Below are 24,486 nucleotides of genomic sequence, written 5' to 3' on the forward strand. Positions count from 1 at the left end.
GTGTCCATAAATAAAGTTTTACTGGAACATAGCCTGTTCACTGGTTTATGTATTATCTATGGCTGTTTTTGTGCTATAGTGGCAGAGCTCAGTATCTGTGACAGAGACTGTATGGACTACAAAACCTAAGATATTTAAATATGGATCTTTGTAGATAAGTGTGCACCAACCTAGATCGAGGATGACAGGTATACACTATGATCCTGAAGAAAACAGTCTGTGCACCAAAAAAGAAAAAAAAAAAAGTAAGATTCTGGTAATAAAACCAGGGGGAACATGTATAAGAATTGATTCTAAGGATGTCTGACCACAGAAGTAGGATATAGTTCTATGTTGGGCCTAATATATTGGTACGGGTTCACTCACTAGAGATTACAAATTTAATGTGTTAGCTTATGCAGCTCAAAGTAGCTCTAAGCAGCTCATTCAGTTGGCTGACTGAAATGTGGACTCAAAAGTGAACTACATTTAATGAGGTAAAGATGCCAAAGCTTCCCCAGCAAGATGTAAAAGAGAGAATCCAAAGGCTTAGGGAGATAAAAGTGTTAGAACAGATTTTTCATGCATGACCTAAGCCATACAAGAAGGCCCAGAAGAAACTCCTTTAAAACTAAGGGATTTAAGAAATATATTGGGGCGCCTAGGTGGCTCAGGGGGTTAAAATCTCTGCCTTTGGCTCATGTCATGATCTCAGGGTCCTGGGATAGAGCCCCACATAGGGCTCTCTGCTCAGCAGGGAGCCTGCTTCCCACCCCCCACCTGCCTCTCTGCCTACTTGTGATCTGTCAAATAAATAGATAAAATCTTTTTTTAAAAAGTGTTAAAACAAACTGAGGGTTGCTGGGGGGAGGGGGGCCAGGAGAGGGAGGTGGGGTTATAGACATTGGGAGGGTATGTGCTATGGTGAGTGCTGTGAAGTGTGTAAACCTGGCAATTCACAGACCTGTACCCCTGGGGATAAAAATACATTATATGTTTATAAAAAAAATTTTTTTTAATTTTAAAAAAGTGTTAAAAAATATATATGTATCAGTGGGGGTGCCTCGGTGGATCAGTCAGTTAAATGTCTGCCTTCAGGTCAGGTCATAATGTGGGTCGGGAGGCTGTCCTGGGATCGAGCCCCACATGGGGCTCCCTGCTCAGTGGGAAATCTGCTTCTTCCTCTCCCTCTGCCCCTCCCCCTCCATGCTCGCTCACTTGCTCTCTCAAAATCTTAAAAAAGAAGATTCTCCCCCTCCCCGCTCATGTGCATGCACTCTCTCAAACAACAACAAGAAAAACCCAAAACACTAGTGAAGGAGCACCTGCATCCTTGAGAAGCTCTGTGGTTACTCTCCTTTGTAGTATGTACCTATCCCCCTAGACCTGTGTTGGCAAACTTTATCTGTAAAGGGCCAGGTGTAAATATTCTATGCTTTGCAAGCCATACACTCTCTGTCACAACCTCTAGGTATGACCATGAAGGATGTCTCACTGAAGACGGTTTCCTGATTCCAATAAGGACCATGGGATCTTAGACTAGCAGAAGCCAACTGGCAGTACTTATCAGTCAGAGACAAAGTGGCTACACCTACCATAAAAAGCAGTCGGGTTATACTGGCCTTGGCCCACCAGGATCTTTAGTGGTACTAAACTGATCACAGCATTCCACAGGCAGCCTACTAAAACATGGATTGATCTATATAATTGGAGTCTACGGCCATACCACCCTGAACGCGCCCAATCTCGTCTGATCTCAGAAGCTAAGCAGGGTCGGGCCTGGTTAGTACTTGGATGGGAGATCTATATAATTGGAAAAAAACTCTACCTCAGGTGGTAAAAAACCACTTCTGAAAAGTCATAACCTCTCAGAAACCCTTAAGGACGAATCCTGCAGTTCCCACCAAGTTCAAATTGTCAATCTTTCTCCAAGCTTCCTCAATAAGCCATTTACTAGAGTGAATGGATAAAAGAAAAGGAAATACCCAGACTTTTCAGGGATTACCAATTCCTGGGGACCCAAAACGCCACTTACCAGTCAAAGGGAGAGCTTCTGGTAGTCAGGCTACAGTGGAGTGCTTAGCTTAAGTCCAACTCAAAATGGACCCAGTTGTTCCATGGGCCCATTTTGTGGCTATTTCCTTAGTTCCTGGGGAAGTAACTGGGAACAGACATACTTGGCAACTGGCAGAACTCCCACATTGGCTTCCTTCACACACACAGTACCAACTGGCTAACTCAACTGACAAAAGTCGTAACAGGGAGGGCTAAGTGGGAATCCCCTAGGACTTCTCTTTCCTAACACGATACTAAACCAGAAGCAACACCCCCATCCCCCAAGAGAATTAAAGACAATAATGCCACAATCAAAGACTTGGAAAAAACAAAGGCAGGGATATCTATCACATCCACAGTTAACTCACCAGTCTGGCCTGGACAGAGGTCAGAAGGATCTTGGAGAATGACTAAACTCTATCCTAAACTTAATTAGGTTATTCCATCTGGCAGCTGATGCCCCTAATGTAGCATCTTTAGTGGAGCAAATCAACACGGTCCTGGTACTTGGTACATGGCTACTGACCTGGCTAATGTCTTTTTCCCAATACCAACTTGCAAGGACCACCAGAAGCACTTGGCTTTTACCTGCCTTTTACATGCCTGTGAGCTTTGCTGCAGATCTAAATCAACTGACCTTAAAACAGCCCAGAGACGGGGAACCTCAAGGCATTCCAAAAAATATCATGCTAGCCCACCATACTGACATTATGCTAAATGGGTCTGAGGCATAGGAAGAAGCAAATACAGATGCTTTAGTAAGATTTATGCAAACATGCAAACTAAGAGGATGCGAGATAAACCACAAAAATTCAAGGGCCCTTCAAAAGATTTCCCTTCCAAAGTAAACGATGAGTTGCAACAACTCATATCACCAACAATGAAAAAAGAGGTACATTGCATAGGAGGCCTTTTTAGATTTTGTAGTCAACAAATACTACATCTGAGAGTCCTTCCTTAATTCATCTATGAAGTCCCTAAAAGGCTAACAGTTCAGGTGAGGGCCAGAGCAAGAAAAGGCTCTGCAGCAAGTCTGGGCTGCAAAGCTGGTTTGCCATTTGTGCCTTATGAGCCAGTAGATCCAAAGGTACTTGAAGTGTCCAGGGCCAATGGGGTTGCTGAATCACAGCCCAAACTTCTAGAATTTTTGAGAAAATCTATACTCTCCTTCTGCAGACAACTAGTCACCTTTTCAGAAATGGCTTCAAGCTTCCTACTGGGTGTAGGTATAGAATACATGCCTAAGCATGGGCATGTAACCAAGTAACCAAGTAACCAAGCTTCTTACCATGAACCAGATGTTGTCTAACCCACCTAGCCATAAAGCTGGGCATATGCACTACCAATCTATCATCAAGAGGAAATGATATGTGAGACACTAAATTCAAGCAGGTCCGAAGTTTTGAGTAAGCTACATGAGCAGCTAGCTCGGAGACCCGATGCAACACTGACTCCGGTCACATTGCCTCTTCTCCCCACACCCAAGCCAACAGCCTCCACAGAGTTTTATTCAGATTGGCTAAATAAAGAAGAGAAACCAAAATCTGGTTTATACATGGGTCTATAAAATATGCTGGTGCAGGTAGAGCACACAGACTCACTTAAAAGTAACCCTGAAAGACAGTAGCAGAACTCTGAGCAGTACATTGACTGTCCCCTCTGCCTGGAGTGAGATGGTCAGAGCACAGATTTACACTGATTATAAACACTTATTAAGGCTTTTGTTGATTGTGTAATGACTTAGAGGGACATGGTGACAAGAAAATCTGGGGAGGGGCGCCTGGGTGGCTCAGTGGGTTAAAGCCTCTGCCTTCGGCTCAGGTCATGAACCCAGGGTCCTGGGATCGAGTCCCGCATCGGGCTCTCTGCTCAGCAGGGAGCCTGCTTCCTCCTCCCTCTCTCTCTGCCTGCCTCTCTGCCTACTTGTGATCTCTGTCAAATAAATAAATAAAAAATCTTTAAAAAAAAAAAAGAAAAGAAAAGAAAATCTGGGGAAAATACAGGTGGACAAAACTCTCACAATGAGCACAGACTAAAATATTTGTGCCCCAAGTGAATTATTAAATTAATAAAAAGCAGGCACTGTGGAGGAAGCTGTTCATAACCCTATTCAACAAAATGACATACCCATGTCTATCAGTTAACCTCTTTACCCAGCCATGGAAATGCTTCCTCAGTGGACCCATGAAAAACTGGCCATGGTGGCAGGGGTGGAAGTTACGCATGGGCTTAACACCACGGACTTCCCCTAAACAAAGCTGACCTGGTTAAAACTACTGTCAAGTGTGTAATCTGGCAGTGGTATAGGCCAACACTAAGCCTCCCAATATGATACAGCAAGTCTTCCCAGGGAGACTTGCTACCTGTAGCCAAGCTATTTATACCGAACACCTTCCATCATGGAGAAGGGGAAGAGATTTGTCCTTACTGGAATAAACATGTATTCTGGATATAGACTTGCCTTCTCTGCCTACAGTGCTTCTGCCAGCACCACCACCCGTGGACTCACAATATGCCTGATCCACTAACATGACATTCCATAAAAAGATTGCCTCTGATCAAGAATGCCATTTCACAGCAAAATTAAAAAATGGGTTCATGCCCATGGAATTAACTGGTATTATTACACTCCATCATCTAGAATGGCTGGCCTAATTATAAGATGGAATTGCTTACTGAAGACTCAGTTACACTTTTAGATCAAAGACATCCTTAAAAAAAAATGGCGTATTACTTTGAATGCTTTGGATCGAAGACCGTTATAGGCCAGATAATATGTGGGTCTGGGAATTAAGGGGAATCACTATTATATCCAATAACCCACTCATAGAATTTTTGCTTCCACTCCTGACAACTTTGAGATGTCCTAACCTGAAGTTCTTAATCCCATAGGGGGAAATGTAACTACCATCATACACACTAACAGTTCAACTGAATTAGAAAATTAAGATTCCCACCTGGCCATTTGGGACTCCTTATTCCACTGAACCAAAGGCAGAAAAGGGGGGTTCCTCTACTGGCTGGGAAAACTGAGCCTGATTATCCAAGGGAAAACTGGATTGCTGCTACACAATGAAAGGAAGACTATGTCTGGAACCCAGAGGATTCACTGAGGTCCCTCTAATACTTCTATGCTCATAATGAAGTTAATAGAAAACTAGAGCTCCCCCAGAAAAGGCCGAACCACTAAGCAAATCAAAGTCTGGTTCATTTCATGAGGTAAAGAACTTCAACCAGCTGAGATTTGGGGTGACTGCAAAGGAAACAGGAATAGGAGACATAGATACCAGATGCCTGGGTGGTCAGTTAAGGGTCTTTTGGTTTCAGCTCAGGTCATGATCTCAGAGTTGTGGGATTGAGCCCTGTGTTGGGACTGTTTGCAATTCTCTGTTTGCAATTCTCTCTCTACCTCTCCCCCGCCCCACTCTCTCTCCCTCTCAAATAACTGAGATTTTTTTTTTTTAAGACACAGATATCAATTATGTTCTCATCACTAATTACAGAAATGTGAACTGTGATGGCTTTGCATATTTTCTCTTTGTTCTATTTTGTGTTTATTTGTATAGCCTAATCATTTTTCTTCTACTCTTCTTCCTTCTTCCCATCATAAGTTGCCAAAGGTTAACTTTGCAATCAGTCTCCTGACAACAGAAATATTCAGTGAACCATGATTTGAGGGGTGAATAATATGTCCAGCAATGGAGACAGTGACTATAGCAACTAAACATACTCTTATTTGGGAAAAGGATGAGAGCTTCTCCATCATATGAGAGAGAATTCTATCTTGTTATGTGGAAATGTAAGAGTTGTCCTGTTGATACACGAGAGCTCAAATGTCTATAGGAAAGTACGTATGGGAGCTACGTGGCCAAAGGGGTATACTGTCCCAGTTAACCAACCTACTGCCTCTTAGACTCAGATCTTCCCTTTACTGCCTTGCTTGTGATAATGGAGCTGGACCCTGTAAATGCTTCTCCTCTATCAGTTGGCATATTAGCTTAGCAGAGGGTGCTAGAGGAAGGGGCTTCTCTTCCTGTTTCCTGTGTGCTTTTCCATCTCTTACTCCCATGGTGCTCTGCTGGTGTTTTAGTGGGCACTCAGGTGGGCATCTTCCCAAGAAAGTTCCACCCATGACCCAAAGCTGGCCATCTGGTGATTTAGCACGAATTCACCTCAATGTATAGTTTCCCGACCTTGGCTTACATCAACTCGAGAAAACATCTTTACCATCCACTGAAGACATCTAAGGTAGGAAACTAGCTTTAGGGGAGAAGAGCACTATTCCAAATCTTTCCTTGTGTACTCTGCCTGGGTCCTGGAGGTAGTAACTGTTCCCTGTATCTGCTATTCATGTATTCTTAAGAGTTTCCTCTACCCTTTAGAAGCTAATTCCCTGTTTAAATTACTGTGTGGTCTGTCTCCTGACTAGACCCACAATGATCACAGATATTGAAGGAGTTAAACAACTGTGAGATGCCTAGGAAAAAAATGGGGAAATGAACGATATTTAAACCAAAGAAAATAAATCAGAAGGCACATGTTAACTTCTAATTAAAACACTATCGTGTGCATGAAAGAACATACTGTATCTTTCTGTTCAGCACCAATAACAGCAGCAGCTGTTTCAACAACAGAACACCTCTTTATTTTCCACAGAAAAACTGAAGACTAGAAATATTAACTATTATTAAACAGAAAGCAGAACTCTTTCATGAAGACCTGTAAGGGATCGAACACCAATACTTACATTTCCAATTTGCACAGCTTTCTGTCTTCTCATCTGATTTCAAATTTCTGAAAACCTACCAGAGATCCAGTCATGCCAGGTTTTTGCAGTGACTAAGTCCTAAGTTAATTTTCTCACAAGAAACAAAGCAAAAGCCCTTCCTTCAGTTTGCCTGGAATTGGTTTAAAGAGTCACCTTCAGTTTTGTTCTCTAGAAATAGAGCATCTCCAAAGGCACAATGGACACCAGACATGTTCTAGTTACATCCAATTAAAATACTGTTATATAATCATTTAAATAGGAAAGGGGGCTGATGGCCAGAGAGTGATTTATTGGCCAAACCACTTCCTGGGTTGAACTGTAAGGGCTTTCGATGTGGTGATCATCATCCTTATATCCTCTTACATTTATTAACCCCCTCGACCGTGTTACAAAGTACCGAAATTATTTTCTCTGTTAACCCAAACAACTCTTTTATTACTAGTTCGCTTTTTACAGAGGAGGAAACTTCAGCTCGAGGAGGGCAAATAACTTGCCCAAGAGACCCAAGCTTATGGGGGTAGATCTATGCCTGCTCTTCCCATAGCCTCCTCAAATCTAAACAAATCACTAAGAGGGACTTGTCCCCAGAAAGACATGTACTGGTACCTGACAAAAATTACTATAATTGTATGTGCCCTTGCTCTTCGATGTCTTTTCCCATGTGAAACCTGAAACAAACAGAAAGAACCACCTGCTCAGAGAAAGACGCTGGTTAAGAGAAAAGAAGGAAGCATTCAAAATGCTGGCGGCACATCACGATATACAAAATTTAAGTTGGGTCCTCGTTCTCTTTATACACAAAACAGCAAGGTGGCCCACTGCTCTTCTCAACATTAAACACAACAGCCATTACAGTCTAGACAGAAGCTTGTGATTTTTTTCAATAGCAGAGAGAGATCATAGCACAAGGCTTTATTATTACAAGTATGTTTCTCCACGCTGGTGACAGTGTTTTAGCCATGAAAATGAATTAGGTAAAGAGGAAGGTGGAAAGTCATTGTAAATCTAACATTGTTAGGGATATAGGAGTAACACAAGAGCAAATGGGCTAAAGAACACATATGCAAAAGACAGGAGAGGCTACATTTGTAACCTGGGTAAATTTAAAAATTGCCTGCTATCTCTCTTAAACGCTATAGAAACACAGCAAGGGATGCTGCAGGGGGGAGGCCTGATATCCTTTAGAATGAGCAGGAAATACGCAATGACAAAAATACCCCTCTGCTCCACAGAGAGCTCTGCTCTCTGCTTTAGTCAGTGCCTCGGTCGTACACCTTCCCAGTGCCCCCGTCACCTACTTCACATCCTTCCAACCCCTCCATCTTAGTAGAAATATCACTGCCAACTTGGTACAGACTTTCTCAGCGCCACATTTCTTTCCTTCAAGACTTTTTTTTTTTTTTTTTTAATTACACATTCAACAAGATGATTCATTCAATAGCTACTGAGCACATACTATGGTGCCAAACGCTTTTCTAGGTGCTGGGCCATGGCAGTGACCAAAACAGAAACCCTATCCCTGTCATAATATTTATCCTCTAGTGGGGAAAGTCAGACAATAAGTAAGACAAATCATTAAACTGTATAAATTATAAAGTGAAAAGTACCGTGGGGAAACAGAGAGAAGTTGAGAGAGAAAAATAGAAGGGGTGTAATTATAGATAGACTAGAGAAGGCCTCACTGCTAGAGAGTGACTATGAGTCTATCTGAGGGAAGAACAATCCAGAGAAAACAGCCAGGGCTGAGAGCCCAAGATAAGGGCCCACCTGGCTTGTTCAGTAACAGCAGCAAGAACACCAAGGAAACAAAGCTAGCAAAGGGGAGGGCTGACAGGGGTATTACATACACAGCCTTGTGGTCACTGGTAAGGACTTTGGCTTTTATTTTAAAAGACGGAAACCCACTGGCGAGGTTTTAAGCAAAAGAACAACATGATCTATATACAGGACCCCTCTGGATGCTGTTGAGAACACACTGGAGGGAGCCAACAAATGGAGGTGGGAGACTAATGGTAGGTTATTCCAACAGTCAGGTGAGAGGAGGTGGGTCCAATCAGGCAAAGAGCAGTGGGGGTGGTGAGAAGTGGTCAGGTTCCAGGTCGATTTTTCTGACAAATTAGGTGTGGGGTCCAAAATAAAGAGATAAGGGAAGCCAAATGTTTAGGCTGAGCAACTGGAAGAACATTCTATTTTCATTTAATGAACGGAGAAGCAGGTTTTGGTTTTTGTTTGTTGTTTTGATTTGGGGGTGGGGAGGGGGATGGAACTGGTTCAGTTTAGGACACCTCAGCTTGAGATGTCAACTTTATATCCAAATGGAGATTTCAAATTCTAATTTCAAATTTCCCTAGTTCTCATCCAAACCTCCTCATGGAATTTAACTATTACTACACATCTGTTCTTACCAAATGTTCCCTCTAACTCTTCAGCATTTAACTGTTTACGTATGTGCGTACTTCTCTCTGCAAATGGACAAACTAGAACAAATCCACGAGACAGCTAATATATAAAGCATTACTTTAATTCTAAATAGGGCTGTCGTGTACAAAATGGTTAATATGAAAATCATCTTTTTTATTGAGCTAGCTTATTTTTACCATTTTTAAAATTTTTTTACCATTTTTAGGTATACAGTTCAGTAGCGTTAAGAACATTCACAAGGTTGTGCAAACGGCACTGCCATCCATCTCCAGAACTTCTCTTGTCTTGCAAAACTTAAAACTCTGTCCCAGCTTTCTGTGTCTATGAATCTGACTATATATAGAACCTCATCTAAGAGTAATCATGTAAGTGAATCAGTATTTGTTCTTTTGAAACTGGCTTCTTTCTTTCAGTATAATGTCTTCAAGGTGCATCCACGATGGTGCATGTATTAGAATTTTCTTCCTTTTTAAAGGCTGAACATCACTCCTCTGTATGTATGTACCACATCTGATTTATCCATCCATCCATGAGTAGGCATATGCGTTGCTTCCACCTTTTGGCTACTGTGAGGAATACTGCTGTGAACACAGATATATAATTAAGTTCAAGTCTCTGCTTTCAGTTCTTTGGGGTATATACCCAGAAGTAGAATTGCTGGATCATTCAGTAATTCTGTTCCTAATTTCATGTAAAACTACCAATCCAGGGTAGTCTGGGTGGCTCTGTGGGTTAAGCCTCTGCCTTCAGCTCGGGTCATGATCTCAGAGTCCAGGGTTCGAGCCCCGCCTCGAGCTTTCTGCTCAGCGGGGAGCCTGCTTCCCCCTCTCTCTCTGCCTGCCTCTCTGCCTACTTGTGATCTCTCTTTCTGTGTCAGATAAATAAATAAAATCTTTAAAAAAAACAAAAAGCATAAAACTACCAATTCACATCCTATGGTGGTTGCACTATTTTACACTCCTGCCAATCATGCACAATGATTCCAGTTTCTCCACATCCCTACCAACACTTGTTATTTTCTGTTCATTTGCAGTGTTTGGAGAACAGCCATCCTCGTGGACGTGCAGTCTTATCTCACTGTGGTTCTGACCGACATTTCCCTAATGAGCAATGATGCTGAGCATCTTCTCACGCACCTATTGCTATTTGCAGATCTTCCATGGGGAACTATCGATTCAAGTCCCTGGCATATTTTTAATCTAGTTATTTGTTTTTATGTCATTGAGCTGTAGGAATGTTTTATATATTCTGGAAATTAATCCCTTATTCAGACATGTTTTGTGAATATTTTCTTCCATTCTAAGGGTTGCCTTCTACTAGTGTCCTCTGATACACACAAGTTTCTGATTTTTATGTGGCTGAGTTTATCTATTTTAACTTGTGGCCTGTGTTTTGGGGTCATATCCAAGAAATTACTGCCAAATCCAATGTCATGAGCTTTTGCCCACTGTCTTCTTCTAAGAGATTTATATGGCTCTTATGTTTAGGTCTTTGATCTCTTTTGAGTTATTTTTTGCATATGGTGTAAAGTAAGGATCCAATGTCATTCTTTTGTGTATGGATATGCAGCTGTCCTAACACCATTTGTTGAAAAGATTATCTTTTCCCCCACTGAATGGTCTTAGCACTCTTGTCTATAATCATTTGACCCAATTTGCAAGGGTCTAAAATCATTTGACCATATTTGCAAGGATTAATTTCTGGGCTCTCTATTCTATTCCTTGGTCTATAGGTCTATCTTTATCCTAGAACCACATCATTTTGATTTCTGCAGTAGCATTGTAATTAAGTTCTGAAATCAGGAAGTGTGAAACCTCCAACTTTATTCTTTTTTAAGATTGTTCTGGCTACTTACGGTCCTTTGAGATTCCATGTGAATTTTAGGATAGATTTTTCCTATTTCTATGAAAAAAAAAAAAACACAACGAAAGTGGTTGGATTTTGAAAGAAAAAAATCACCTTCTGAAAAAGCATTTTAATCTTCCTGCCAGTGACTGACATTTTGCTACTGCTCTGGAAGCTCCTAGAAGCTCATAGTTGTAGTAATCATTTGTTTACATCCTTTTGCCCAAACCCTGGAATTTTTCAAAAGGAGTGAATCTGTGAGCAATATAAAAACCATGTAAGAGTTAATTATATTACTCAAATTTCTCCTTTAGAACATTAGAGCCCTAAAATACATGAATTAAAAAAACTAGGGGCGCCTGGGTGGCTCAGTGGGTTAAGCCGCTGCCTTCGGCTCAGGTCATGATCTCAGGGTCCTGGGTTCGAGTCCCGCATCGGGCTCTCTGCTCAGCAGGGAGCCTGCTTCCCTCTCTCTCTCTCTGCCTGCCTCTCCGTCTACTTGTGATTTCTCTCTGTCAAATAAATAAACAAAATCTTTAAAAAAAAAAAAAAACTAATCAAACTGAGAAGTAAGACAGTTCAACAATGATTATTAGAGGCTTCAGTAATTAATAGGACTTTCAATAATTACTAGGACTAGACAGAATACCAATAAGGAATAGAGGGCTTGAACGACATCATCAACCAACCAGACCTAACAGACATTTTATAGCACATTCCACACAACAGCAGAATATACTTCTTCTCAAGTACACACAGAACATTTTCTAGGACAGACCATATGTTAGGCCATAAAACAAGCCTGAATATATTTAAAAGGACTGAAATCATACAAAGTATGTTCTACAACAACAATGGAATGAAATTAGGAAATGACAAACAGGAGACAGTTTGTAAAATTCATAAATATGTGGAAATTAACAACACACTCTTAAATTATCAGTAGATCAAAAAACATCACAAGGAAATTAGAAAATACTTAAGATGAATGAAAATGGGAGCGCCTGGGTGGCTCAGTGGGTTAAGCCTCTGCCTTTGGCTCAGGTCATGATCTCAGGGTCCTGGGATGGAGCCCTGCACTGGGCTCTCTGCTCAGCAGGGAGCCCGCTCCCCCCCCCCAACCCCGCCTGCCTCTCTGCCTACTTGTGATCACTCTCTCTGTCAAATAAATAAATAAAATCTTTTAAAAAATGAATGAAAATGAAAACATACCCCACCCAAACTTATGAGATGCAGCTAACGCCGTGCTTAGAAGGAAATTTATATCTCTAAATCCCTACATTAAAGGGGGGGTAAAAAAAAATCACAAGTCAATAAAATAACTTTCCACTTTAAGAAACCAGAAGAAGAGCAAACTAAACCCAAAGCAAGCAGAAAAAAGGGAATAATGAGTGAAAATAAATGAAGTAGAAAAGAAAAAAATAGAGTAACCTCAATAAAACCAAAAGTTGATCCTTTGAAAATACCAACAACATTGACAAATATTTAATTGGACTTATCAGGAAAAAGAGCTAGGACTCAAATTACAAATAAACTAAAAAATGCAAGAGGAGATGTCAACACCAAGCCTTATAGAAATAAAAGGGTTTATGAGAGAGAATTACAATGATATGTCAACAAATTGAAAGATGAAATGGGCAAATTCCTAAAAAGGCAGGAACTACTAAAACTTACTCAAAAAGGAAAACATTAGGAATGGGAAATTCCAGAACTAACTTTTGTGATTAGTTCTATACTTTCTAACAATTAGGCTTTGGAAATTCGTTCCATGATTCTTTCAAATTTCTCTCTATAGAATACAAGAACCTCATTCCTCATAATAAGGCAAAAGCAGATGAATTTTTTGTTGAATTAACCTCTTGGTTAGTTGGACACCTCTTGTGCCCAACCCTCCGTAAAATCCATCTTTCACTCCACCTGCAACAGCGGCATTAAGCTGTCAGTATGATCAGCTTATGATCTGATCAGTATGATCTGACTATTAATATGATAAGTATGATAAGTCAGTATGATCTGACTGTTGGCTGCCTCATGCCATCCCTGGTCCCAGAGATGAGGCATCTGTAGTCTGGCATGGCCAAAGTGCAAACGCAGAAGCACAACCATCAACCAAGAGATGGCGCAGGATTAAGGCCACTCTGTCCACAGAAGTGACTAAATAATACCTCATCATACTGGCTTTTCCTCTTTTCCAATTTCACTCTTCCTGGTCCCCTGCTCTTTATCTCATGGGATCACTTCTCGAACTGAACTACCTACCTACATACAAAGCTCTTGCCTCAGCCTGGATTTTCTCCCAGAGAGTTAGCACCTAAAAAAGGCTTGAAAACAGGAATGGGCCTTTAAAGGTCCAGTCCTTCCAACTGCCTTTGCGACACGTGATCAGCACTCAGAAGACCCACTGTGATATGACACACTGTGATAGAGAGGGCACAGGGCTCAAAAGCCTAGGTTCAGTTTTGAGCTCTGTTATTAACCTAACTTCAAATTCTTCAAATGAAAAATGGGTATACTATTATACATTCCAAAAGAGTTTACAAACTCTAATGTGTTATACAAATAACAGTTATCCTTACTACTCTTAAGATGTATCAGAAAAACCTGTTCCAAGTCTACATTCAGATGAAAATACAAGATCAAGTTACAGAAGCTGTCTGTTAGTTCTTTCAGTAAAATTCCTCTGGTCTCTGACAGAGATGGCTATATCTATAATGCTTAATTTCTTTTAGAAAAGAGAATGTATTCATATATTACTTAAGAAATCACAAATAAAAAGGAAAAATATTCTATATTCACATATGCCTTTTGGCACAGGTGGAGTTTCATTCCATGAAGAAAAGCAAATCATACTAAGTTATGGTTTAAAATCTTGGGGTTTAAGCCCCTGGGGGTACTCAGTCAGTTAAGAATCTGCCTTCAGCTCAGGTTGTGATTCCAAGGTCCTGGGATCGAGTCTTGCATTGGGCTCCCTGCTCAGCAGGGAGTCTGCTTCTCCTTCTCCCTCTGCCCCCTCATCCCTGCTCATGTTCTGTCTTAAATGAATAAATATTTCTTAAATTTAAAAATAAGTAAAAATAAAAAGCATATCAGAATAATGGATTCATTCAAAGCTCAGAAGAAGCTGTCTTATCTTATTCGATACCAAGCTCCAGTAGAAACTGGAATCAAATGTCTCACTATACAATTAAATGCTCAGTGCGTGAGCAGGTTTTCAAGGGAGTCCTATATATTCTACAAGGGAATGTAACATGTTGTGTTAATGGGTATATGTTAAATTTTTTGATTAGTTCTACATTTTTACCAGAAAACCATGAAAAACAACAACAAAAAAACCCTTCAAGAAACATAAGGTGTTCATATTTTATTCATGTGTCTCCAATATGTAACTTCTATCTGGAAAATGAAAGAAAGAAACCAAACCTTTGTTTTCAGGATTCAGAGTGGGGGGGGGGAACGGAGGAAAGGATGTCTTGCTGTGTCCACATCTAGGAACACGGTGTGCAGCTTTATGTTCAGGCTTCATTTATAAGTTAAATGCCAACTTAGACATTGGTTATAATAGCTGCTCAGAAACTCCATTATTTTCCTGCTAAGATTTCACATTTTTTGTTTCTCATATTCTTTCTTTGAGATTTTGTTTATTTATTTGACAGAGAGAGCACAAGCAGGGGGAGCAGAAAAGGGAGGTAGGCTCCCCTTTGAGCAAGGAGCCTGATACAGGGCTCAATCCCAGGACCTTGGGATCCTGACCTGAGCTGAAGGCAAACACTTAACCAACTGAGGCACCCAGGTGTCTCTCTCAGAATTTTTCTAATGCTAAATTCCTTGTACCCTATCTGATGCTACAGGAGACAGTGATCAAACACATAGGATCTCATTTGTGTCTTGACATTGTGACAAGGCAGTTTTACCATTTCCCTGCAGGTATGACCTGAGGGACTGATAGCACGTCACATTCAGAACTATTGTCACAATAAAAAGCCACCTTGTCTGTTCACAATGGAAACCACCAGCAACACTTAAGGCACTTAGTATACTGCATCCAGCTTAGCCTCCATGGTAGCACAGATGTTTATACCACCAATAATTTGTGGTTAAGTCTTGTTAAGCCTTCACTGTAATGGAAACAGCATCAATATAAAATTGATAATGCACTCTTACACACTGTTGGTATTCTGTGCCTGTGTCTTTGTTCAAATCCTTCTCTAGCCTCCCGTCTCCATTCACCTTATTATCAGGTCGACAGGGGGAAGAATCCAAGGTTTCATCTCTTTCTCCCCCGCTTTTTTTAAAAGATTTCATTTATTTATTTTAAGAAAGGGCGGCGGAGGGGGGGGTGGTGGCAAGCGGGAGGAAGGACAGAGGGAGAGAATCCTCAAGCAGATTCCCAACTGAGCCCAGAGTCAGATGAGGAGCTCTGTCTCACAACCCATGAGACCATGACTTAAGCTGCAACCAAGACTCAGACATGTTGTTAACCAACTGAACCAGCCAGGCCCCCGTCATCTCACTTTCATCAAAATGAATATACTAAAATCCAAGAATTGTCTCCATCTCACCAAAAGCCTTAATACTAGCGTACTTATAAGAAAGTTAAACCTAAGAAGAGATTGTGGTAAGCCCTCTTAATAAAAGAAAACCTAAGAGAGTGCCTGGCTGGCTCAGCTGGTAGAGCCTGTGACTTGATGGTGGGGTTGTGAGCTCGAGTCCCACGTTGGGTGTAGAAATTACTTACAAACAAAACTTTTAAAAAGACACCTCAGAACATTAAAGTAAGTTTTCTTAATAAAAAGAAATGTCTTGCCAAGCTAAAAAAGTTACTTATGCCATGCAAATTACCTTAGACATAGAACCTTTTCAATGTCTCAATTCGGTCAATATACTGCATTTCAAATCTACCTACTGTAAAGAAACATTAAAAACCAGAGTGGGTAGGGAATTGGGCACTCGGTTGAATTCTTCCCAGCTGCAGCGTAACAAAGTTACAAAATAAAATGTCATTGAATGTTAACAGTTTCAATTGATAATTCAGGACGTATTTTAGGAAGATCGTGAACATGAATTTGAACTAAACATACATGTAATATTAGAAGGCATCTAACAATAATTGATACGCCATGAAACTTTTGGGTTAACTGCATACTGCCACTCTGCCAACTGTTTTTCTCACCAGATGCTATAAAATATCAGTCATTTGGGCTTGTAGATAAAAAGGAGTTACTCTGAGAATCAAAAACTACACTGTAAGTGAAAACGAAAATGCCTGGCAAAAACTAAAAAGTCCACACAATTATGAAATTATGGGTGATCGGAAGTTTAGTTAGACCAAGAACTCATTCCTCAAGAGTCTTTATTTGCCAAACTTATGTCTTAGTCACATTATACTTCAATAATTAAGACTCCAACCAAAATCCAGTCTGTAAGGTGTTAATGTAAGATGTTTATTAGTGTAATTTATTCAGCACAATGATCACATTAAAATGTCCCAATATACAAACTGTTAAAGTCTGAAGTCACAAAAAATATAAACTCAGGTGCATGAACTAAGTTATATAAAATATTATTTGTAAACAATATTCTACATCTTCAACATTGAGCCAAAAAAAGAAAAAGAGAGAGAGAGAGAGAAAGATTATATATAATAAATATCATATTTCAACAGAGCAATCCTGACCAGTCTGGTAACCTCACACTTGGGTGTGACCACGATAGCAACACAGCATTTCCTTACATCACTGGCTGCTTTATACAAAGCTATATGCAAAATAAAATGAAACATCCTAGTGAAACAGAGAGAGCTAACAATATATACCACATTTTAGCTGGCTAGTAGTAGAAAATTTCAATTCCATTAAAAAAATTAAAAAAACCAAAGTCAAGCAAAAACACAGCAAAATGGAAATAAAAGTGAAATAAATCAAAGTAATAATGGAGTGTGTGTCCCTTTGACCACTGCCAGAGCAGAGCTACACCCAGGTTTCTCCAAATACCTGTCACTTAGACAAGCTGTAGAGACTGGTTAGAGGTGATAGAAAAAATGTCAATCATGATCCTTAAAAAGTTAGCACTACCAGTTTGAAAATTTCCCTAGCCAAAAAACTAAAGCCAAACCAACCAACCATACACAAAGAACCAAGAAACATACCGAACAACTGCATACCAAAGGGAAAATGCTATGTTCTATTTGATGGGTGCTCTCCTGTGGTTAAGAGATTTCATATTTTATCAACTGCTTAGAAGGGAAACATCAGCATTTCCATCTAAAATGTGCCTCCTCTGGGAATCTTCTCTCCAAGAACTCACAGGAGGAATTCTTGGCAGCATGACCCCAGTTTATGATCAGAAGAGGGAATGAATGTTCCCTAAATTCCAGAAGTCACAGGGATATTCTGATTTTTCCATCTCAAAAGCAGTCTTAGGTCAGAGGATCTAAAATAATGTGCATCTCAAAATCTCCCTCAGAATATACTGCCAATTATTTAATTTGAAACAGTCAGTAACTTGGTGATTGTGATAACCTCCACAATCCGTAAGAGGACAGAAAATTAGAGAGTACTTCTCATTCTGGATCTTAAACTAGAACTCCTTTAAGATTTCAAAACATGGTCCAGGTTTTATATTCTATTTCTCAAAATCCAATCAAAGCTTATTATCTGAAAATTTCTGCAGTACATCTTCCAAATGGTTCTTCCAGGTTTTTTAGCTCTTAGTGTGGGAAAATGAGGAGTGAGAATGAAAAAGTACCAATGGGATAACCCTCCAAATACACGGAGTATAAATGCTAATGCTCATGGTAAAGGTCTTCACATGTGGTCCACCAATCCCACTGGTATGCTGCTCCAGAGATCAAAGGGATCCTGGACACTACCTGAACGGAGTGTGAGTCCAATCTGATAACCATTTCATTAGAAAACAGATAAGCTGGTTGTGGTTCTTCAGTGCACTGCAATGTACTTTCACTCTCATGTTTTTATACAAGAGGTTGTTTTCTATCTGTATGAATATCCCAGTAGTCTGACAACACAGGGTTGCATTTTCTTTAACTTCTCAGTTCTTGTTTTGATAGCTCGTGATCATGTTATGAAAGTAACTTTGCTTATAAAATTTCATAGACAATAAAAGGTTGTCAGATTTTCAAGAGAATCTAAGACTCTAGACAAATAAACCATAATTTCGTCATAGAAACCATTTCAGCCCAACTTGCAAATAACAAAATATGGTTTAATTTGAGGAAATGCTTTTCAAAGTTTAATCAGAGCTACTCTAAATGAGAAAACTTTAAATTAAAATTGCTATCGTCATTCAGATTTTAGTAAGCTGGAGAGAGATACATGGGTAGCCTGAAAGATTACCCTTCCCTAAAAGCAAGCTCACAGAGGAAGAGAGGAGGGGGAGGAAAAGGGAGGGTTGACTGCAGTACTGGTGGACTCAATCCCTTTATGAAAGCACACATTCTCATTTGGTGTTACGAGATCCTGATTCATTATGAAGATCTGAAAACCAAATGGAAAAGGCCAACTCAAAATGTTTAAAGAAAAGAAAAAACGCGAAATTGAATAAAATGATAAAATGGGTTTTAAAAGAGAACAAGAAATAAAAGACCTTGGATGACCTTTATAAAATACTAAAAATTAAAAATAATTCATCTTGTACTTTGTGTTCACAAAGGGAAAGGAGGTTCCATCAAGCCCTGCAGAGCACAAAAGGAAGCAGGTGGTTTGCTCAGGCATCAGCAGAAAGGCCCCGAAGAACTACCCTCCGCCTCTTCTACACCGTGTCCAGGAAGGAAAAGCAAAGCTCTGCAAAATGCTGAAGGTTTTAGAAGTGTAACGGTGCTTAGGAAAGATCACTGGTCTGGTGTTGCAGCAGCCCCAGTGTGGAGAGACACGTTAGGCTTCTAGGAGGAGAAAAATAGAAAGGGAGGAAGAAGTAGGAAGGGGAAGGAAAGGGCAGAAAAGCACAGGTCATTAGTAAACAGCAAGTTCAACATCGCAAGATGCTCATAAACCCTTTATAAGCTATCAGTGCAGCTGGTCTGCGATTAGGACTAGAGACATCCTGAACGAAACAGAAATGGGAATTTTCAAAATGGCAATGAGCTACGTGCTCTAGTTTAGTAATGGCCAAATTAGAATGAGGTCACAACATGCTCCAGAAACATGCATTCTCTGTCCCCTCCCCACTCCTTCCCATCCCCAGTGAAACATGCATATTTTCAAGTGGTCAAATTCAGAATGCGAACATCTTGCCATATGCAAACTATATTCTACCTGTTGCCATAATGTCATTGGGTAGTTCAGAAATATCTGGGTTCTTTTTTGCCACCAGGGAACTAATAGTCTTGAAACAGTAAGGGCCAGGCTATATGTTTTTCCTGTTCTTTTTTTTTTTTTTTTTCTGTGCTCTAAGAGTTGGCCGTGGGAAGCAATTACTACACAAAGTCTCTTCTGGTCATACCTGACATCTTGCTGGAGAAATCTTCCCTAGTTTTGATAGCTATTTCTTTTCTGGATGAAAATGGCATCCACTCTGCCAACTGGCTAATCAAGTCAATCTCCTCCCAAGCCTTTCCTTGTTAAAGAAAGCTGAACTTACTCATTTTTTAAAAGTTCATGTTCAAGCTTCTCCTTTAATCACAGGGACATTTCCATAAATGTATCCTTAAAACTATACTACATAGATGACTTTGCTTTCAAAGCAGGCACAGGAACAGTCAATAACACAACAAAGATTATCGAAGAAATACAAAAAATTCAGTTCACAGAACTGGAAGATGAGGTGGCACTTCTGGCTGCTTTTACCTTAAAGAGTCTCTGAGTTATGAGCTGCTAATAAGGATGTTAATGTCACTGGGCAAAACTAACATTCACAACAAATGGAAACCAGCCATCAGTCAATCAGAGGTCCAAAGATACATACATTTCCAAAGGTCACAGAATAAAGAATAAATCCTGGAGTAATTGCTGTTGCTAACAGAAGGCTTTCTGGGAGACAAAAAAACTGAGCAATCATACAGTGGCTCAAGGAAAGTCTTCTCCAGGCTGACGCAGGCTTACACGAGAAACACAGACACAATTGTATCTAGCGCTTGCCTCCAGCACAGTGTGTGAATCAATGTAATGCCCCAGTTAAGAGCATGCTCTGTAGCAGAGAACAATTTACTTGGCTGTTAGATGTGTGTTCATTTGGGTCAACAGTGTCAGCCTGATCCCAACTGCAAAGTAAGTGCAGTTATTTACAGAAATACATGCTGACTCTCCTATCAGCTACCTAACAGAAGAAGATTTGCATAGTACTACATTCCTGTGGACCTCACTACTGCTTCGAGAACTCTGCTCAAGACAAATACACTGGGGGTCAGGGGTAATGAGGTGCCAGTTACGAGGTGGGAAGCCACAGGGGCTCAGGGCTAGCTGATGGGAGTATCAAAGCCCTAGTTAATGGGCTAGGCATTGAAGTTAAAGACAGATTTCAGAAGTTAACAGTTAATGGGTGAAAAGAATAAAAGACTGAGGGCAAAATCAAATGGGAAGAACTTTTAATTTGTAGGGTCCCTAACACTAAGCCATGCATGAAAAGCAAGCTAATAAGTGCAGGAGAGAAGAGCCTGTATAAAGAGCCATAATGGCCAAAGGCTTCCAGTGTAACAAAGTCTGATGATGATTAGCCTGCATCTATAAGCGTATTTTTAAGTTTGATCCAGCTCTTGTGTGGTATAATTAAAACAAATACTCAAGAAACAGCAAAGGAAATTCATTCATTCTTTCTGTTGTTGGAGATGGTACGTGGCAGAGGGCCCTGGACTTGAATACACCCAACAAGAACAACAATACCCTTAGAAATAGTTCAAGTGATTCACTGCCATGTTCCTTAAAGGACCTCATCAAGGTGTTTACTGTGACTATTTCAGAACCACATCTGGGGAATCCTGGGAACCACTTACCTGTAGTTTCATTCCCTTCTATTCCATGGTCACCATTGGCTAGCCCTGTCGGCTTGGAGGGAGTACCTGCAACAACCACAAAGAGTAATTACCATGGTGACAGTCACAGGAAAAACAGCTTCAACGCTATGTAACCAGGTGGAATTTGTCCCTCTTCACAGCATGAGCTTAAAGCAGGTAAAAATTTGTCCAAAATGTAAAGAGCCAATAAAAGGAAACCAAGAAACAGAACAGAACTGAGTCATTCAATTTTGCAATACCCAAACACTACAGAAGAACCCTTCTTAATAAGCAAGCTGAAATCTTTTCTGGTCCGTAAACTGTCGAAGATCACCATTATATTCCACTCCAAAACCGTTTCAAAGCACCATAGGTTTTCTATCTGTGAGTCAAATTCAAAGCTACAAGGGCACAGGGCCATTAAAACAATTCCCACATCAAAAGTCCAGGGTTTCATCCTCACTCCTCCTGAGGGTGAGAATTACTTGGTCACCAGGATCACCTCTGGAAGAGAGAACTGTTTTTGTTTTTCTTTCCATCTTAGTTGTTCTAATATAGTTGTGTCTCATTCCCTAATAACTAAAGATGTTGAGCATCTCTGCATGTTAATTGAATGGTCGAATTTTTTCATCGTTTTTATTTGGGTTGGTTTTTTTCTTATTATTTAGTTCTGAGGACGCCTTACATATTCTGAATACCAACCCTTCATCAGATGAATTCTGCAAATATTTCCTCCCAGCCTATGACTTGCATTTTCATTCTTTTAGCCGTGTCTTTGCAGAGCAAAAGTTTAAATTCTGATGAACACTAATTTTTCACTTTTCCCCTCATGCTTTTTTAATGTTTTCAGTGAAGTATCTAAGAAATCCCTGTCTAGGGCCACCTGGGTGGCCCAGTCAGTTGTGTGACTGACTCGATTTCAGCTCAGGTCTTGATCTCGGGTTGTAAGTTTGAGCCCCACACTGGCTCTATGCTGAGAGGGGAGCCTACTTAGAAATTTAAAAACTTTAAAAAAATCTTTGTCTTACCCAAGGTCACAGGATTTTCTCTTATGTTTTCCTCTAGAACTCTGTTAAGTTTTCAAATTTAGGTTTCCTATTGAGGTTTATGATACATGATAAATTTCGTGTATGACAGAAAATATGGGTCTAGATTTATATTTTTGCATATGGACATCTAATCATTCCTGTACCAATTTGTTGAAAAGACTATCCTTATTCCACTTAACTGCCTTTGCACCTTTGTTGAAAAATCAATTTACCATACCATGTGTGGATCTATTTCTGGACTCTCTCTCTTCTATTCCACCAGCCTGTAAGTCTCTTCATTTTTCCAGTACTATATCACCTTGATTACTGAATTTGTATAGTCTTTAACAGAGGTCATGACAGTCCTCTTAATTGGGTGTTTTCCAAAGTTGCTTTGGTTGTTCTAGGATATACAACCTTTTCTTAAAGGCTCTGGCTATAACATTTCAGCAACTGGTCTAGCCCTGCCATCAGCTTGCCAACCCAAGTTTCCCAATAGTCATTGTCAAGAACCTAACAGAGATATTTTTCATAAGATAAGTAAAAATCTAGAATGCATGCTACAAAAATATAAAATGCAAGATTTTACTTTGGAAGACAAGAAACTACGCCGTCCAACCTACTGACTCCTACAAATTCAAGGCAGAAATCTTTCATTTAAACTCACAAAAGATCTTTTGATTCTGTTATCTCAGATAAAAAAGGAACGGCTACAGAGAACAACCTAAAGAACAAGGCAGACTTAAAGGAAAATATGAATTACTTCCAAGAAAAAGGAATAAAGGACTGAAAGAGAATAGACTTTTATTAAATACCCACTATGCACAAGGCACCATGCTAGGGCTTCACGTATTATGTTTTACTTCTCCAGAAAGATGCGAACAGTTCTATCCCATATTTATGCCAAATATGGGACAGAACATGTTTGGCATAAATTTGCTTTTACTCCCACAAAGTAAGCTTAGAAAAATTTTTCTTCCTAGCTCAAGAAAGAATACATATTTTAAAAATCTGCCTCATTTTAAAATGCAGATTGTAAAAAAATAAAATGCAGATTACAGGAAAATGCGAACCATAAAAAATACCATCTTCTGGTCATGAGAGTGATAAAACCTTTTTAAAATTTAATAATAGCCACTGTCGGCAACCCTGTAAGTAAACAGGTAATCTCATTATACCACTGGAGGAATATAAATTGGAACATCCATTTTATGAGACAATTTGGCAGTCTATCAAATTCTGAAATACTTAACCTGACAATCCATTTTAGGTGTGTAGTTCAGAGAAAGACATAAAAGTACACAAAAATGAAAGTTAATGAGATGTTTATTATAGCACTGTTTAAATACCCATTGACAGATTCGCTAAATTGTGAAATAATATGTAATTTTAAAAGAAATAAGGTAGATTTTCATGTGCTGAAATGGGAAGATTAAGAAAAAAATAAAAGCATGGGGCACCTGGGTGGCTCAGTGGGTTAAAGCCTCTGCCTCTGGCTCATGTCATGATCCCAGAGTCCTGGGATCAAGCCCCGCTTCAGGCTCTCTGCTCAGCGGGGAGCCTGCTTCCCTTCCTCTCTCTCTGCCCACCTCTCTGCCTACTTGTGATCTCTGTCTGTCAAATAAATAAATAAAATCTTTTAAAAAAAAGAAAAAAGAAAAGCAAATATGGCATAACAGCATTATAAAACACACAAACACAACACATGTGCATACACACACAAATAATCAGGGAAAAAAAAAAAAGGGAAAGAATATGTACCAAACGCCACTGATGGGGGACCAGAGATAAGGAAAACCTTCACAGACATGAGGTCCTATTTTAATTGAGCACCTTAAAGAATTAACTTAAGAGCAGGGACGCCTGACTGGCTCAGTCAGTAAAGCATGTGACTCAGTCTGAGTTTAAGCCCCACAATGGGTGTAGAGCTTACTTAATAAAAATAGTAAGGGTGCTTGGGTAGCTCAGTCAGTTAGGTGTCCAACTCTTGGGTTTTGGCTCAGGTCATGATCTCATGGGTGGTGGAACTGAGCCCCAAGTCGGGCTCTACACTCAGCGTGGAGTCAGTTTGTCCCTCTCCCTCTGCTTCTCCCCAGCTCATGCACTTGTGCTCCTTCTCTCTCTCTCAAATAAGTAAATAAATAAAATCTTTTAAAAAAAAGGGGGGGGGCAGGAAAGATAGCTTAAAAGAGTAAAGTAATAAAAGACCTAGAAATCCAATGCACCAGAAATTACAAGGAATATCCTAGAAAATGAAAGTGAATGGGATCATAACGAAGAAGAAACCACAGCCCAAAGAAGGTACAGGAAAGCAGGACAGCAAGGTGCTCTGTGCTTACAGACAGCAGGGATGATGGGGGCTCCATTAAGAGCTGTCAGCCCCCATTCCCCCTACACTCTCCTCCTCTCACCTCTCAAGTCTGCCTTGTGCCGACCCCAGACAGAAT

The 24,486-nt window shown here is 40.1% G+C and overlaps 1 protein-coding gene across 14 annotated transcripts in view; it reads right to left on the reverse strand.

The window, feature by feature from the left end:
• Positions 1-24,486, reverse strand: part of MAP4 (microtubule associated protein 4) — a 193,852-nt gene that overhangs the window by 84,956 nt on the left and 84,410 nt on the right. For all 14 annotated transcript variants that reach the window (XM_032318330.1, XM_032318317.1, XM_032318294.1 and 11 more), the window contains exon 3: positions 21,012-21,077. In XM_032318330.1, coding sequence (XP_032174221.1) covers positions 21,012-21,077 — 66 coding nt within the window. The remainder of the gene's footprint in view (positions 1-21,011; positions 21,078-24,486) is intronic.

Source organism: Mustela erminea, chromosome 1 (genome assembly GCF_009829155.1).
Source record: "Mustela erminea isolate mMusErm1 chromosome 1, mMusErm1.Pri, whole genome shotgun sequence".
Classification (NCBI taxonomy): Eukaryota; Metazoa; Chordata; class Mammalia; order Carnivora; family Mustelidae; genus Mustela; species Mustela erminea.